This window comes from Mandrillus leucophaeus, unplaced genomic scaffold (assembly GCF_000951045.1).
Source record: "Mandrillus leucophaeus isolate KB7577 unplaced genomic scaffold, Mleu.le_1.0 Scaffold10, whole genome shotgun sequence".
In the NCBI taxonomy this organism is placed as follows: domain Eukaryota; kingdom Metazoa; phylum Chordata; class Mammalia; order Primates; family Cercopithecidae; genus Mandrillus; species Mandrillus leucophaeus.
The window spans coordinates 4,607,631-4,624,879 of NW_012098098.1; the positions used below are offsets into that span (position 1 = coordinate 4,607,631).

General features: G+C 47.3%; 2 protein-coding genes across 3 annotated transcripts in view; one reads left to right on the top strand and one right to left on the bottom strand.

Moving 5' to 3' along the window:
• The first annotated feature begins 315 nt into the window (after positions 1 to 315).
• On the top strand, positions 316 to 5,555 carry MAP1LC3B (microtubule-associated protein 1 light chain 3 beta). Its single transcript, XM_011972344.1, has 3 exons — positions 316 to 399; positions 2,981 to 3,087; positions 3,713 to 5,555. The coding sequence occupies exons 1-3, from the start codon at positions 316 to 318 to the stop codon at positions 3,885 to 3,887; spliced, it is 366 nt and encodes a 121-aa protein (XP_011827734.1). The 3' UTR covers positions 3,888 to 5,555.
• A 1,714-nt stretch (positions 5,556 to 7,269) lies between these two features.
• ZCCHC14 (zinc finger, CCHC domain containing 14) overlaps positions 7,270 to 17,249 on the bottom strand; it is a 92,436-nt gene continuing 82,456 nt past the window's right edge. The window contains exons 9-13 of one of the 2 annotated variants that reach the window (XM_011971697.1): positions 16,641 to 16,732; positions 15,848 to 15,975; positions 14,409 to 14,549; positions 12,871 to 14,331; positions 7,270 to 11,377 (exon numbers count right to left, since the gene is read on the bottom strand). In XM_011971697.1, the coding sequence (XP_011827087.1) occupies positions 11,322 to 11,377; positions 12,871 to 14,331; positions 14,409 to 14,549; positions 15,848 to 15,975; positions 16,641 to 16,732 (1,878 nt within the window). In that variant the 3' untranslated portion in view covers positions 7,270 to 11,321. Of the gene's footprint in view, positions 11,378 to 12,769; positions 14,332 to 14,408; positions 14,550 to 15,847; positions 15,976 to 16,640; positions 16,733 to 17,249 lie in introns of those variants that run through there. The other variant, XM_011971706.1, reaches the window with a different exon arrangement.

Below are 17,249 nucleotides of genomic sequence, written 5' to 3' on the forward strand. Positions count from 1 at the left end.
GTAGTGGTCTTTGGAGGAAGGATTGGGACTCATGCAGTGGATCTGCCTTGTATATCTGTCCACAAACTTGGGCTCCCAGTTCCTTGAAATTAGTTGTCCCATATTCCTGGTCTGTGTCCTTATCACCTGATGTAGAGCCATGTATGTTATGTTGCCTTTGGCCTTAGATACAAACCTTTATCGGATGTGAAGTGTTCATGTTTTGTGTCTTTAAGTTCCAGGAGAGATGTCTTCACCGTTCTGCTGTGCCACAGCTAACAGCTGAGCTTGGGTGTAGGACCAGCAGCAGTGCTGGAAAGAAACTGGCCCTTCATAATGCTTCTATCTCTTCATTTCATTGCAGAACAAAGAGTAGAAGATGTCCGACTTATTCGAGAGCAGCATCCAACCAAAATCCCGGTAGGTAATCTCAGGCCTCGGTTTCAGTCACGAATGTACACAGAGGAGAGCAGTGCATAAGTGCATCCACTTGACAGGGTTTTTATAGGAATCACCAGACAGCCAAACCCTGGATGTCAGCTTCACAACCTAGAAGGAGGTATCCTTTTTTTTAAGAGACAGGGTCTCACTCTGTTTCCCAGGCTGGAGTGCAGTGGTGCAATCATAGCTTGCTGCAGTCTCAACCACCTTGTGCTCAAGCAGTCCTCCCTCCTCAGCCTCCTGAGTATCTGAGACTAGAGGCGAACGCCACCGTACCTGGCTAATTTTTTATGTTTTTTTGTAGAGACAGGGTCTTGCTGTGTTACCCAGGCTGATCTCAAACTCCTAGGCTCAAATAATCCTCCACCTTGATCTCTCAAAGTGTTGGGATTATAGGCATGAGCCAGTGGCTGGCCTCAGGATCCAAGATTTCTGTACTGCCTCTAATTTCTGCTACCACTTAAACTCAGGCAGGTGGAGCCTACACACTGATATTTCCTTGTGGATATCACACTTCTGAACATGCCTGCCAGGTAAAGCTCTCAAACTTACCAGGGAAGGTGATGACAGCTTGACTCAGCCTTACACAGAACCCTATGTAGGTCTCACACAATGGAACAATGTACAAATAAGCATTTTTCTTTCCCAAAGAAGCATGTAAAGATTTCCCATTCCTGCCACTCAACTTGTCTTTGTTGTGATAGGGTAGAAGAATTACTGTATATAGAGAAGATGTCTGCAGCGCTCAGTAAACACAGACGCTAATGAGACTCAGAGGCTCATCTGTGGTCAGATATTATAGCAGCTTAGAATTAAAAAACAAAATATTTTGCTCCATGGAAAGGAAGTATGGTGAGGAGCTGATGGATTATTTATTTATTTATGAGACGGAGTCTCGCTCTGTCACCCAGGCTGGAGTGCAGTGGCGCAATCTCGGCTCACTGCAAGCTCCGCCTCCCGGGTTCACACCATTCTCCTGCCTCAGCCTCCCAAGTAGCTAGGACTACAGGCACCCGCCACCATGCCCAGCTAGTTTTTTTTTTTTTTGCATTTTTCTAGTAGAGACGGGGTTTCACCATGTTAGCCAGGATGCTCTCGATCTTCTGACCTTGTGATCCACCCGCCTCAGCCTCTCAAAGTGCTGAGATTACAGGCATGAGCTGCCGCACCCAGCCTCAAATACTTGTATTTTTAACCTCATTTAAAGAAGTATTTTCTCAAAATGAAAGTACCAGGTCATTATGCACAAAACTTTGTCTGTAGAACCATCTAATAATGGACTCTACTCACCTTGTCAAATATAATTTTTTCATGTCAAATAGTCTCTAGTGGGGAAAAACATTGAGCATATTACTATAATTAGGAACTTACACATTTATTAAAACACATGCATTTACTTTATCTATTTATTTATTTTAATGGATGAGAGGTTTTTATGTTGCCCAGGTTGGCCTCGAATGCATAGTCTTGCCTCCGTATGTGCCAGGACAACCGTTCAGAGCCACCGCGGCTCCCGAAACACATGCATTTACTTTCATTAGAACTTAAGCCATGTCTCAGGACATGGTAGTTTTGGAACTGAGAATTTCAGAGGTTTTGTGCTTGAAGCTAGCTCCCAGCCTCTCTGCTTCGGTAAGGCTTGGTCTTTTTCTGACTAGGTATGTATTTTTCATTGTTCCAAAATTGAAACACAAAGGATACATAGCAAAGTATTTTCCCCCACTTCCTACCTGGTGGCAGCCATATCGTATCTCGTGTACCATATGTTGTAAGGGGTAGATGTCTAAGCTAGCAAATGATCACTCTTCACAGGAGAGCTACGAGGAAACTAATGAATGTGCTTTTTCAAAGCCCATTTTGGCTTGTGCTAGTTAGAATGTAGGAGGCATTTTATCTGTTTTTCATTGTTGATGACTATTTTACTTATTTGTTGATTGGAGACAGTCTAGCTCTATGCCCTAGGCTGGAGTGCAGTGGCGCAATCTCAGCTCACTGCAACCTCCGCCTCCCAGGTTCAAGTGATTCTCATGTCTCAGCATCCCAAGTAGCTGGGATTACAGGCACCTGCCGCCACACCTGGATAATATTTGTATTTTTAGTAGAGACAGAGTTTCTCCATGTTCGTCAGGCTGGTCTCGAACTCCTGACCTCAGGTGATCTGCTCGCCTCACCCTTCCAAAGTGCTGGGATTACAGGCGTGTGCCACCATGCCCAGCCTGATGACTTTTTTTTTTCCTGAGATGGAGCATCACTCTGTTTCCCAGGCTGGAGTGCAGTGGCACGATCTCGGGCTCACTGCAAGCTCCGCCTCCCAGGTTCATGCCTTTCTCCTGCCTCAGCCTCCCAAGTAGCTGGGATTATAGGCGCCCGTCACCATGCCCGGCTAATTTTTTTGTATTTTTATTAGAGACAGGGTTTCACCGCGTTATCCAGAATAGTCTTGATCTCCTGACCTCATGATCTGCCCGCCTTGGCCTCCCAAAGTGCTGGGATTACAGGCGTGAGCCACTGCGCCCGGCCCTGATGACTATTTTAAAATCACTTCTGGCTTCCTTTCCAGGTGATAATAGAACGATACAAGGGTGAGAAGCAGCTTCCTGTCCTGGATAAAACAAAGTTCCTTGTACCTGACCATGTCAACATGAGTGAGCTCATCAAGATAATTAGGTATTCAGCCACCTTTGTTTTATAATAAATTTCCTTTGAGTAACTTCTTGTTCTTTATGAAACTTACAGATAAATCTTTAGTTCTGGTTAAAATCTTCAAAAAAATCTTTTTCAGCTGAATTCAGTTCTGATTAAAACCATTTCAACTTAAAACTATAAAATGTTTCTCTTTTCGAGGTTTTATATTTCTTACTTGCTAGACTTCAGATCCAGTTTCTTTTATCTAGTGTAGATGTTTCCTGTTGAAAATCAGTGTTACAAGTTATTAAGGTTTTGTACAGCAAAGCTAAAGAGAATGTAGAGTCAGTGAGTGGCAAAAAATGGCACAGGCTTAGATCTTACAATAGTTTGGAAACTGTATTTGAACTGCTTTCTCACATTAGACATTTTAACAGCTATTCAGACAGCATACTAGTTTAAAGTCAGCCTAAAGTGTAATCTTTCAGTGATTATAGCTCATATCAGTATAATCAAAGGAAATGTCCTGTGCTTTGTGAGTAGTATTGGATTCAAGAGCATTCAGAAAATTTTCATATTTTATTGATCAGATGGGTGATATTTTAACACATGCTTCATCCTTCTTGTATTGTTGTCAATATTTCTTCATGTTGTTTTCTTTCGATAGAAGGCGCTTACAGCTCAATGCTAATCAAGCCTTCTTCCTGTTGGTGAACGGCCACAGCATGGTCAGCGTCTCCACACCAATCTCAGAGGTGTATGAGAGTGAGAAGGATGAAGATGGATTCCTGTACATGGTCTATGCCTCCCAGGAGACGTTCGGGATGAAATTGTCAGTGTAAAACTAGAAAAATACATCTATTCTAGAATTTTTTAAACCCTTACCAAGGAAAAAAAAGGGATGTTACCAACTGAGATGGATCAGTTCATCTAATCACAGATCATCCAACAGTAGTGTTCCCACCTAGGAGTGTTAGGAAGTTGTGTTTGTGTTTCAAGCAGAAAACTGAGCTCCAAGTGAGCACGTTCAGCTTTGGAAACTATATTATTTAATGTAGGCTAGCTTGTTTTCAGATTTTAAAAATTTAAAAATAAAATACTTTGCATTCTAAGTTGCCAATAAAATACACCTTCAAGTTATTTTAATGCTCTTTTCTCACTAATAGGAACTTGCAATTCCAGGAGTAATTTAAAGGCTTTCAGAGAGACCCTGAGTCTTCTCTTCAGGTTCACAGAACCCGCCGCCTTTTCGGGTAGAAGTTTTCTACTCAGCTAGAGAGATCTCCCTAAGATGATCTTTAGGCCTGAGTTGTGAAGCGTAACCCCCGCAAAATGCATTTGCCATCAGAGTTGGCACAAATGCAGGGTAAATGAGGTGTGTGTAAGAAAACGGCCCTGACTGTAAACTGCTGGAGGTCCCCAGCTCCTAACAGAACCACACCCAAAGTCCACACTCTTGCAGGGGTAGAAATTTCTGGTTTGTTCTCTAGATAGTTACACACATAAAGACACCACTCAAAAGGAAACTTGAATAATTTATAATTTTGATCTAGTTTCTTAAAAGACCTTGGAGAAAGAGTGGCATTTCTTCTGTTTCAGGTTTTGAGTTCAAACTGGTGCCTGTGTTGTTACAGAAAGCAGCAGAGTACCAGTGTCATTCTGGAAGACAGCGGTAGAAACCACAAAATGGTGTAACTGAAAGCATTAACATTCAGACACACTCGCTTCTGCCTTCTGGCTTAAAGCTATGGATGATTCACGTTGTTTTTTAATGTTAAATGTATAACTCAATATTACTGAAAAGGTTCCCACATTTTGAATAGTAGTTGTCACTGTTAGGTCAGCCAGCCATCAGAATTCTCCCACACTAAGTGCATGTCAGTTGTGGAAAAAACATAGCAAAAAGAGCCATACGCTCTTTACAGATTTAATGTCAAGAGTTAAACCTCCTCAGGTTCAACCTGTGATAAAAGACCAGTGCTTCCCACTACCTGCATGGGGTTCGCTTTTATAATTTTCTTGGGAGTATCACAGGAAAATCACAATTACACCACTTTAGACCCTATGTGTAGCAGGTCACAACTTACCCTTGTGTGTTTAGATGTATGGAATACCTGTATACATTAGTGAAAGCTGTTTACTGTAACGGGGAAAACCAGATTCCTTGCATCTGGGCCCTCTACCGATTGTTAAAGGAGTTCCCGTCACCTGCTCTCCCCCAAGTGCATGCGTCTGTCCACCTGGCTAACTTTTAATATGTGTATTTTTACATTATGTAAATTCTTAACTGGCCTGTCTCGTTTAGACTGTATACATCGTATCTGACATTATTGTAACTACTGTGTGATCAGTAAGATTCCTATAAGAAATACTGCTTTTTAAAAAAAAAAAAGTAACATGCTGAGGGGTGACCTATATCCCATGTGAGTGGTCACTTTATTTATAGGATCTTTAAAACAAGTACATTTTTAATGAACTAAGTTGAATAAAGGCACAATTAAAAACTGTCATCAAAGCTCAGTTTAATGGGATCCGTTTTTGAGACTTGGATCCCACACTGTTTGTACTTTCCAAAGCAAAGCAGGTCCCTGTATTCCCAAGGAGGGGCATCCAGGCTGGTCCTCTCATGCTGAGGGGGCACTCACATGGAGGAGCACCACCCTCTGAGGGCCTCTGCCTTGTCAAGGGCACCCTCCCCACCTTGGCCAAGGCCCTGCCACCAGGTCTAGCCTTTATAAAGCAAAGTCCTCTTGAGAACTCACGTGTCACAGGCTAGAAGGATGGATGCAAATTGACTCACGTGTTTTGTGGGAATAAACACCCAACAACCTACTGCTGTAAACCAGCCACCACAAGTATCGGGTGTGTGTGTGTGTGGTTAAGAAAGTGTACCCTTGGAGGACGTGGGGAGCTGCTGGCACCGTGTACAGATGCAGCACACACACACCAGACAAAAAGTGGCCAGCCTCCTCATCTAGGGAACTCTGAGCCCAGCTCCAGTTTAAGTAGGCACCTAAAAGTCTGTTGAAAAATACAAGAGTGACATGAGACAACTGCCTTCCCAGGCCAGGTGCTCAACAGAAGCAGCTTGTCCCTTGTCCTGTCTTCAGAGCTCCCTGTGGGTGCTGTGTCCCCACTTACTTCCCTGATGTCACCAGAGCACATGCTCAGTATGTTGCCACCTCCCAAATCCAGAAGGGTGTGGTCTTAGATGCCATGGGAGTGATTCTGTATGTTGCCGAGTCGGTCACAGGCTGGTGTAGCAGCTGGTGGCTTTTCTCATTGTGTCACCCCCCTCTGCAGCAGGCCTGCTCCTTCCCTGGGAGTCACTTCTGGGTAGGGCCACATTCCCAAGGTATCTGAGATCCATTCATGCCAACTTTCATTTTTATGGAAACTCACGTTGAAACATCTTTGACCCCAAATCAGGAATTTACATCTTTGTTATTAGCAGGGACACTTTAAAAAAATAAAAAATACACGCCGGGCGCAGTGGCCCACACCTGTAATCCCAGCACTTTGAGAGGCCGAGGCAGGCGGATCACGAGGTCAGGGGATCGGGACAATCCTGGCTAACACGGTGAAACCCCGTCTCTACTAAAAAAATTTGAAAAATTTGCCAGGCGTGATGGCGGGTGCCTGTAGGCCCAGCTACTCGGAAGGCGGAGGCAGGAGAATGGTGTGGAGCTTGCAGTGACTGGAGATGGCACCACTGCACTCCAGCCTGGGCGACAGAGCGAGACTCCATCTCAAAAAAAAAAAAAAAACACTTGACCAGGTGTGCTGGCTCACGCCGGTAATACCAGCACTTTGGGAGGCTGAGGTGGGCGGATCACCTGAGGTCCAGAGTTCGAGACCAGCCTGACCAACATGGAGAAGCCCAAGTCTACTGAAAAATACAAAATGAGCCAGATGTGATGGCAGATGCCTGTAATCCCAGCTACTCCAGAGGCTGAGACAAGAGAATCGCTTGAACCCGGGAGGTTGGCGTGAGCCAAGATCATGCCATCGCATTTCAGCCTGGGCAACAAGAGTGAAACTCCATCTCAAAAGAAAACAACAAAACTTGGCACCTTGATAGAGAATGAATGGATTTAAAATCAGGTATCCCTTTTGTAAATCTGAGAGAGTAGAAAGGATGGAACCCCTAGTTTGGAGATTCAGACTGATCTGAAAAGGTGTGTGGCTACATATTCTGAGACAAAGACCTAGTGACATCAAACACAGCCTTTTTTAAAATTTTTATTTTCAGTACATTAAATTTACTCATAAAAACATTCTAAAAATGTACAATTTGTCCTTTTTAACAAAGTATAATAAAACATAAAAACCCCAAAAACAGAATACTTGACATTTACAATTCAAAATCAAATTAGCGGAATATTAAATATTTACAAAACTATATCTTTTAAAAATATTTATAAAGTTACATGCAATTTTGTAGAATTGACAAAAGAATGGCTCAAAAATGGGAGAATTTTCCTTCATTCCTAAAAAGAAAATGTCCAGTAGAAGCTGTGAAGGTATCTTGAGTACACAAGGTGTCCAGTTTCAGTACCAAAGCCTTCTCTTTCTGTGCACGTAAGACTCATACATGTGATGAGGGCTTGTTACAACGCACGTGAGGCCGCAGCTGATGGCCACTGCCCCCCCTTCCTTGGTGAACAGTGGAGTAATGTTGACCTTTGGCCTCAACCAGCACAGTATATGGTTTTCTAGAATATTGCGAGTGTTGATTAAAGATGCTTTCATTCAGACCCTTGGGACTTTTCAGCAAATTCGCCTCTTCAGAACCCACGGCGTTCAGTGCCACCTGACTCATTCTTTGGGAGTCACCTGCATGCTGGAAATGACAGCCACCCCCGCTCAGGCCGCACAGGACTCTCCTCCGGGACAGCAGTCGAGTCAAGCAGGCTGACGGCTTTCCTCACAACCTTGAAGACCTCGGCACGCGGTACCATCAGTCGTCACGGCGTACAACGAGCAGGGCATACAACAAAACGCTGGGAAGCAGGAAGAGTGACAAGAAAGTGACGGGGAGCAAGGAGGGTGCAACCCGGTTCCCATTTGGCAAGTGCCTAAAGCCCCGCTCAGCCTCTGTTCAGATGGGAGGCGTTCCAGCCAGGTGACGTTTAGGCCAAGTCACTACCCCGCCCACTACTGTGCCCCAACACAGAGTCTGTGGTAGAAACTAACTGTGCTGACTCTGGGCAATAAAGGACCTAGAATTCTAAGAACTGAATGAAGAATACGGAACCTACTAACACCCCTACATGAACAAGCTGACTCCTGTAATCTTTTGGAGATGACACATGATGCTGGTTTTTCAAATACCCAATCACATATATGCATTCAAGAAAATAACTTGTCTTTATTTTTATTACAAGTGCTAGCTCCCATTTCCTCAGTGCTCTTCAGCAATGAGATTTTATGTTAAACACCTTCCAACGGTCAATACTACCATGAAATCAACATTAGAAAATAAGGTAGAAAACTGAGTGTTTTGCTTAAAAAATAAAACGAAGGATTAAATAGCTGTTGTATCCCAACATCACGTTCTGCTTCCATCTCTACATTCCACTTTCCCCATTCTTGGAGATTAAAAAAACCGGGTTAGAAACTTTAGTATCTGACAGACTACAAAGGGCAAAGACGTGGCACGTGGCCAGTGCCACACCTACCTGGTTGCCACAGCATTCTGAAACAGACCACAATTTCAGGAAAATGCCTAAGTACTTGAAAGGGTATGTTCTGTGTTTTCCGATGAGGAAGTCTGATGAACGCAAGATGCTCTTCAGGCGCGCCAACCTCGGGTGCTTTTGGAGAGATGCATCCGAGCTCACTGCTGGCAAATTCTCTCAAGTCCAAGCCTGCAGCTCCCTCAGGGAGAGGCCCTCACGGATGGGCGGTTCCATTTTCTCTGCACTGTGTGGTTCCTATTTACAGCTCACGATTCTCGACTTCGGACAGCCTCCCTGGAGATGTCACACCGCCCACACACGTTCAAGACGCCTGGAAGCTCCGCAGAGACCTCCGCTGCTGGGAGCACAGCCGGGACAATGTTGGAACTCGTTTACCTCGACGCTGAATGGCAGGCTTCAAGTTGAAAAGTTTCTGTTTTAATGTTTTGCTGGATTTAAGGTTAACCTCTAATACTTATCAAAATAGTTACATGGGTAACAACAGACGCTTTCATTCCCCTATACTGACCACTAAAACAAAAATTTAAATGTTTTTTCCTTTTGTTATGAGACGGTTTTCAACAATTTCAGTGTTGAAATAGGATTTATTTAAAATATTTCTTTGTTTAAAAAACCAAAAAATTTAAAAGTTTGGCTTTCAGCACATATCCAGGCCACTGGAATGGCCTTCAGAAATATTAAAATCGTAAACATCAATGAACACTCTAAGTCTTCCTTTAACGTAAGATGAGAAGGTCCAGTCTAGTACTCTTTAAGGCAAAGTTGTGTCAGTTCTCATTATTTTGACATTTTGTAGTGTTTATAATTTAAAAGATCAACGTAACATTCCCCTAAATAGCTGTTGTAATAAGCATCACCATTACTTCAACACTGTAATACTGTGTACCATGAGGAGAGAGAGGAGGTCTGTTAATTCTGCATTGCATAGAAATAAAATTCAACTAAAATAAAACTAACAAATTCTACGAAAAGCCTGTCATAAAAAAATGTAACAACTTTCTGCTTTAGTTTCTATGAAGTTAGGAACTGCTCTTAAAATTGAACCCTCACATCACAATGCCTCATTCTAGGGTATTCTTTTGATTTACATCAATTTTTCATGAGGCTGATTGTCCCATTTTAAGAATGGTCTGAATATTTCAATTTTTTTTTTAAATAAATATCCAACTGCAAAATCCCTGGCAAGATTTTACCACTCAGAATTTTAACACTGACGACTTTAGCATTTTAGATGAGTATTATTTGAGCAGAAAATTCCCTTTAACCTTGAAGATTTAAGTCTGTGAATTTCAGACAAAAGGCTTTCATTTCCGTGGGCTGAAATTTAGAGATCTACAGTGAGGACTTTGATTACTACCTGACCAAAACCAGACTGGCACAGATCTCGTAGCTCTCGCGTGTGTGGCCTCTTCCAGAGTCCTACCACTTCCCACTGTTTTCCAAGTAATTTTTAACGGAATTAACTATCAATACACAGCCTAATACGAAAGAAGTTGACAGGAGAAAATTCCCAATCTTTTGCTGATAAATGACAGGACTGTATCATTGTTGAAATGTCTGTCTCAGATGCGAATCCGCTAGCGATAAGCCTCGGGGTTGGAGGTTCTTGGGGAGCCCGTGGGAGATAAAGCAACTTGCAAACTCTGCTAAGGACGTGCAGCATCCTCACCGCCACTCACAGAGCCGCGCTGTCGCCGAGCCCCCTCGGGAGATGATTTGTAGTGGAAGACAGGGCTCGAAGCCACTGACCGGCTGGGAAGAAAGATACTCTCAAAGCTCTGACGACTATGGATTCTCTGGGACTTGGACCCTTAGAAATTAAGTTGTTGCGAGTAAACTATTTCTATTTAATAATGTAGTTTAGATTTATTTGCAGAAAAAATTAAAAACCTGAAACTGCTACAAGTGCTTGGAGGAGGGAAGGAAATACTAAAATCTCTGTTGTGTCCTAAGTCGAGTAGCCTGCTGGTGCTGACTCTTTAAATATGGATTATTGGAGTCTCTTGCACTGACTGTTCTCAGAGGAGTTTGGCTCCCAGAACCGCAGAGATTTACATCAGGATACATTCTTCTGTAGTGCAATCCTTAAAAATCCCAGAGATTAGTGCTAATCACTTTAGGAACAGAACAAAACAAAGTCGACATTTTCCCTAGCCCAGGGGTGTCAAGAGTCCGGCGGGTGGAACTCCACCTGGAGAACTCCAAGCTCAGTTCTCGATTCAGACCACGTGTAGCTGCCCTGGAATTGACGTGTGAGCCTAGGAGGGCCAATGATGGCAATGCTCTTCGGGAGACGTGGGGTCTCTGCACTGCAACCAAACGTGTAGGTGGCCGACTTCACCGGCCACAGAGATGCCCACTAGGCAAGTTCTGACACCAAGCTCCAATCTAGGGTTTTGGCAATAAACCGAGTTTGATGCACTTCTACGCTAGATTTTTCTATCCAGTCTAGGAAAAGTAAAGCACCTTTGGATTAAAAAGATTAAGCTCAACAGCAACTAGACTTCTCAGTTTTGTATTTAATTTTCCTTATGTCTCCATGGCTTAATAATGTTCTGTTGCCAGAGAAAAATATCAATCTGTGGAGTCCAGACTTTCTGCTGGAGGGGCGTATTTCAACCTAAAAGTACCTAGAGAGAGGGGAAAAAAGAGGTCAAATTGGAATGACTGTAGAATCACCACCATCCACCAATCTGTCCAGTCATTTCCAGAGCCACTGGGCAAGATTCTGGTGCTGGAAATCTAGGGCACCCATCCTGACCGTTTCCACTCCCTTCCTGCCCCTGCAAAATGGGGGCTAATATTACAAGTTGATCAAATCAGACCGGGGTGAAATGACTCAGGAAAAGTTACCAATCTTTTTTTTTTTTTTTTTTGAGACGAAGTCTAGCTCTGTCGCCCAGGCTGGAGTGCAGTGGCGCAATCTCGGCTCACTGCAAGCTCCACCTCCCGGGTTCATGCCATTCTCCTGCCTCAGCCTCCCGAGTAGCTGGGACTACAGGCGCCCGCCACCACGCCCGACTAATTTTTTCTATCTTTACTAGAGACGGGGTTTCACCATGTTAGCCAGGATGGTCTCGATCTCCTGACCTCGTGATCCACCCGCCTCGGCCTCCCAAAGTGCTGGGATTACAGGCGTGAGCCACCGCGCCCGACCACCAATCTTTGTCTTTAGGAGCTTTCTCTGGGAGTCAGGCTCTGCACACGTCGGGCAGGCTGCTCTAACATGCGTCCTTTCACTGGGTGAGAGCAGATGAGCGCTGGCGAGTGCCCCGTGCCTCTGGAGATACAGCCGGCTTTATGAAGGGAGGCACAGACCCACTGGGCCCACGTGGCAGAGCGCCCGTCAACCCACCTCGCCTGCAGACCTGCTGAGTCAGCAGGTGTGTTTCTAAAAACTCTCCAGGTGACCGTGACGTAGAGGCAGGTCTGAGAATCACAGAGCTAGTGCAACCCTTAGAAACATCTGGAAGTCTGCAGTCATCAAGTGACTCTGGCAAGGTGGCACCATGAGTTGTCAGAGTTGGGACCCACTTTCCCAGTCCCCAGTTTCCAAAACAGACAGCAAGAAGAAACCTATTATAATAACTTATAATAACTACATCAGACATCCACTGGGATTCGACTAAAGAAGACAAAAAAATAGTGGAGATAAAACAGGAGGGAACGGAAGATGCAGCACGGCCGAGGGGTGACAGCCCCCCACACCCACAGCCGCACCGGCAGGGAGGGGCAGAGGGGACAGCGAGCCCCACCCTAGACGGTCCAGACTGAGGAGGCGCCACAGCCTGAGCCCCAGTGTAAGCCAGGGGGCAGCACTGAGTCCTTCACGCTCGCGCTCTGGGCTCGAAGCAAGACATGGCAGCCCAGGGAGGCCCTGTCCACACTGGCTAAGCACCTTCTAGAACGAGAGGCTGTCTGAAATCATCGTGACTGTTTTAGACCCAACAGCAGCCCTTCTGGGGACCTCACAGCCTATCATGAAGCTTTCCACGCGCTTTCAAAAAGCATTCGAAAAATTATTTGCTTTACAAAGAAATAAGTTTACTCTTCATAAAAACCAAGCATTTGTGTGCATTGGTCCTGCGGGAGCCTGGTGGGCGCGGCCATGGCGCGCGCTTACCTGGCCGGTTGAAGTCCATGGACGGCTGTTTGCAGTCCTGGGCGCGGTGACCAGTGGCCCCGCAGTTGTAACAAGACAGGTTCCCGCTCTTTTTGTGACTGGAACCATTGCTACTGCCCACCAGTCCTTGGGTCTGGTACACCCCTGCTGTCCCCGCCATGAAGTTCTGCATGGGTGGCACGGCAAACGTGGACTGCCCGCTCAGGACAGGGTCTGGGGTCCCGCTGCTGCTGTAGGGGGCGTGTACGACAGGGAAGGTGGAGCCGCCGCCGTACTGCTGGGCGCTGACGTAGCCGCTGCTGCACATGGGACTGAAGGGCAAGAACGGGAAGGTGAACACGGACGGACCGGAGAACGGGTGCTGGAAGTAGTTGGCGTAGCTGACAGTCAGGCCACTTGAGCCGCAGCTGCCGCTGCAGCCACAGGACGTGCACACGATGCAGCCCGGCGGGGGTGGGGCGGGCTGCGGGGGTGCCGGGGGCTGCTGATGGTGGTGGTGGTGGTGGTGGTTCGGATTCGAGGCAGGAATGTTTCCTGTGGAGCCGCCACCACCACTGTTGCTATAAAAACTGCTTTCAGGGACGGAGGACAGCGCCGGGCTGGAGCTGGGGGCTGGGCAGCTGGGCAACGTGGCCATGTTGGCAAAGGACGTGGAGGGGTGGCTGCTGGGAGAGGCAGTGTTGCTGTTTGCACAGAAGCCACCCTGCAGGGGGCCCACTGGCATACTGCTCATTGCAGAAAAGGCAACTTTGGTGTTGGCTGTATACAGAGCAGTCCGGGGGTTTATTATTGCAGGGGGCACACTTATTTGCACATTATTAGGACAGGAGGTTTGCCCAGAAATGGCAGAATCAGCAGGAACAGATGACGACAGCAGGAGTTTGATAGGCGGACGGGCTGCATGGAGGACTGTGCTGGGCGTCCCTGTGGCGGCCGTGCTGGTCTCCACCACCAGGGCCGGTTGCTGTGCTGTCTTCAGCACCCTGTCCAGTGTGGATGCATGCACGACTTTGGCCCGGGGACCAAAGGAGACTGTGGGTGACATGGAGCTGCTCTCTGAAAGCCCAGAGAGGACCTGCACAGGCTGGTGGGGTGCAGATGCGGGCAGCACGTCCATCATGGCGCTGCCAAAGCTCTTGTCCACTTTCATGCTGCTTCTTGGTCCAGATCCTTTATTCCTTTCTTCTAGAGACAAAAGTGAGTGCACAGAAGACGAGAGGAGCTTCATGTCCGCGCTGCCTCTTTCCGGCTTGTGCACGGAGTTCAGCATGCGGATGGGTGCGATGTGTGAGGCTGTGCTCAGCATCTGTGGGGGCAGGGGGTGGTGGCCTGATGGATTGGAGCTGGCCTCATTCTGCACAGGGAGAACCTGGGCCGTGGGTCTGGCAGAACTGGAAGTGAAGTGATTCAGGAGCATCACCGGCTTCTCCTTGTCGGAGCTCTCCAAGTGAATCTCCACACCTAGAGAGGGAAACAGAGTGGTCAGTGCCATTCCACAGCCGGGCCAGGTGGAGCCAGCGCCGCGCACGTGCCCTTACGTCTGTCATTCTCTTCGGCGCTGTCGGAGCTCTCTTCCCGGGCCTGCACCCCCATGGGGCTGGAGGAGGAGCTGGAGTACTCGGAGGAGCTGCCTTCCCGGGGCAGCTGGTGATGAGGCTGCTCCACTTCCACCCGCAGCTCTGCAGAAAAGGGCCAGAGGAGCGGCCATCAGCCAGTGCCCCTGCAGCTCAGCCCCGCCCCGTGCCCTGCATCGCACTGTCGGCGGGTGCTCCTTCCAGGGGCACGCGGGGCTCTTAGAGTCAGAAAACGAACATGCCGGCCCAGGCCGCATGGTGACGGATGCAGCAGAGATTCAAACGGCAGTGCTACTCAACACCCCCTCAGCCAGAGCCCTACCTGACCCCACCATCAACCCCAGAACAATGCCCTGTGAAGGGAACCCCCAGCGAACCACCAGGAACCATCACCACACTACGCCGCGCCCCCTCTCATGAGGCCGGCCGAGTCAGGGAGATCTTTCAGTCAAATCACCACTTAAAATCCATCCTGGCAGGGTTTTGTTTGTTTGTTTTTTCCTCTCCCAAGCCACTGCTCCTCCTGCTATTTCTATTGTGAAGAAAACCTGGCTCCTCTCGTGAGACAACAGAGCAAGCGCGCCAGGTGTCCCACCCTTTCTCAGAGGGGAGGATGAAAACCAAATTGCTGGCCAGCTGCGGTGGCTCAAGCCTGTAATCCCAGCACTCTGGGAGGCCGAGACGGGTGGATCACGAGGTCAGGAGATCGAGACCATCCTGGCTAACACCGTGAAACCCCGTCTCTACTAAAAAATACAAAAAACTAGCCGGGCGAGGTGGCGGGCGCCTGTAGTCCCAGCTACTCGGGAGGCTGAGGCAGGAGAATGGCGTGAACCCGGGAGGCGGAGCTTGCAGTGAGCTGAGATCCGGCCACTGCACTCCAGCCTGGGCGACAGAGCGAGACTCCGTCTCAAAAAAAAAAAAAAAAAAAAAAAAAGAAAACCAAATTGCTGAGATTGCGGGTCCCGCAGAGCAGGAAGGTCCGTGGAGAACCATGTCACTGATGGGTCAACATTAAAGGCACTGACTTAAACGTGGCCTCTGGGCACCAGTCCTGGGGAGGGAGGCAGGCTACTCCCATCTCATTTCTGCTCACCCCTACACACTTGCTCTCACTGTGGCAGTTTCTGGACCTGATCCTTTTGCCCAAGCAACTTCAGAGAGGTGACTGCCCTCTAGCTCCTAAGCCAACTGTCCCTTCAATTTTCTTATGGCAGAGACTATAATAGTTAAAATAATGGAAAATGAGTATAAAGATTTACAAATGTAAAAATCAAATAGGTGTGATCTGAAGTTTAATGATCACAAAGAACACAAGGCCCCCCTGTGTGTGAGTAACCCACTTGCCCGGCACACCGGCCCCCGCTGTGTGTGAGCCATCTGCCCAGCACACCCTTGTTCACCTGCTGCGTGGCTGCCCCGCCCCGACTGCACGGGCCCGACGTGGCTGGTGGGGGGCACTCGAGCCACACCACTGCTGGTGACCAGCGACGGCGCCGAGGGGTTCAGACACCGTCTCTCTGACTTCTCCCTGTGAAATAATCAAGCACAGGAACAAGTGAGCACTGCCTCCCGGTGCTGCTTCACATGCAGCTTCAAGACGGGCCTACTCTACACCACAGGACAATTCCCTCCAGATCATCAAGGCAAGAAAGGAAATCATTCTGATTGGTCAAATTTACTATAAAGGTCCTTTCCTGTCAAACCTAAAACACATTTGTAGAACTTTAAAAGCATGACTAGGCTGGGCACTGTGGCTCATGCCTGTAATCTCAGCACTTTGGGAGGCCGAGATGGGCAGATCACCTGAGGTCGGGAGTTTGAGATCAGCCTGGCCAATATGGTAAAACCCCATCTCTACTAAAAATACAAAAAATTAGCTGGGCGTGGTGGCATGTGCCTGTAATCCCAGCTACTGGGGAGACCGAGGCAAGAGAATCGCTTGAACCCGAGAGGCAGAGGTTGCAGTAAGCCAAGATTGCGCCACCTCACTCCAGCCTGGGCACAACAGAGCGAGACTCCATCTCAAAAAAAATAAAATAAATGAAATAAATAAATAAAAGCATAACTAAGGCCTGGATCAGCAAGAGAAAGTAAAATCCAATCACTGGTATTCAGCACGGGAAGCCCTAGCACTCCATTTGGCCGGTGAGAAATGGAAATAAATGCAGGTTCCAAAATCCACTTTGCACTCACTTTTCCAGCTCCAGCTGGGTCTTGAGCTTCTTCTTTGCCCCCATGGTGAGAGACTCAAATTTATTCAGATCTTCTTCAGTAAGGCTCAAAAACTTGCACAGAAAAAACAAATTACAAAGTTACTGAGATGTAAGTAGGACTCTGAGAACAAAGAACTTGGAGTTGAATTCAGTACATTTATTCTACCTCTGGGATATGCAAACAGACCCAGCTGAACTCGGCAGTCACAGGCTGGAGAACCCCAGACCGTTTACGTGCTAAATGACTTGGTGTCAACGGTTCAACGCCAAGACATGGTTCTGAGCAAGAGTGTCCCCGGCCCCTCTAAGGCACCTTCTGCGCAGGCCACGTAGATGGGTGCACCACCTCACAGGCTGCTGGCTCTGCCAAAGGCACCCACTTGCCCTCTGCTCTGTAAGTACCAACAGGTACATGCTTTGGGGCAGGTGACTAAAGAAAACATCTCACATAAGTCACAGTTTCAAAAGCCGTGGAGATGCGAGTTATGATAGCGTGCCACCCTCCCCCCTCCCCAGGACAGCCCCATCATAATGCAGTCCCTTCAGAACTCACCACCCTCTGCGGGACAGTCTTTTTTTTTTTTTTTTT

What these genes read in the sequence shown, in the direction of transcription:
- MAP1LC3B (XM_011972344.1), top strand. Translation starts at nt 316, where the DNA reads ATGCTTCTATCTCTTCATTTCATTGCAGAACAAAGAGTAGAAGATGTC. An exon ending in AGCATCCAACCAAAATCCCG is followed by an intron (nt 400 to 2,980) that starts GTAGGTAATCTC and finishes CTTCCTTTCCAG; the next exon opens with GTGATAATAGAACGATACAA. An exon ending in GAGCTCATCAAGATAATTAG is followed by an intron (nt 3,088 to 3,712) that starts GTATTCAGCCAC and finishes TTCTTTCGATAG; the next exon opens with AAGGCGCTTACAGCTCAATG.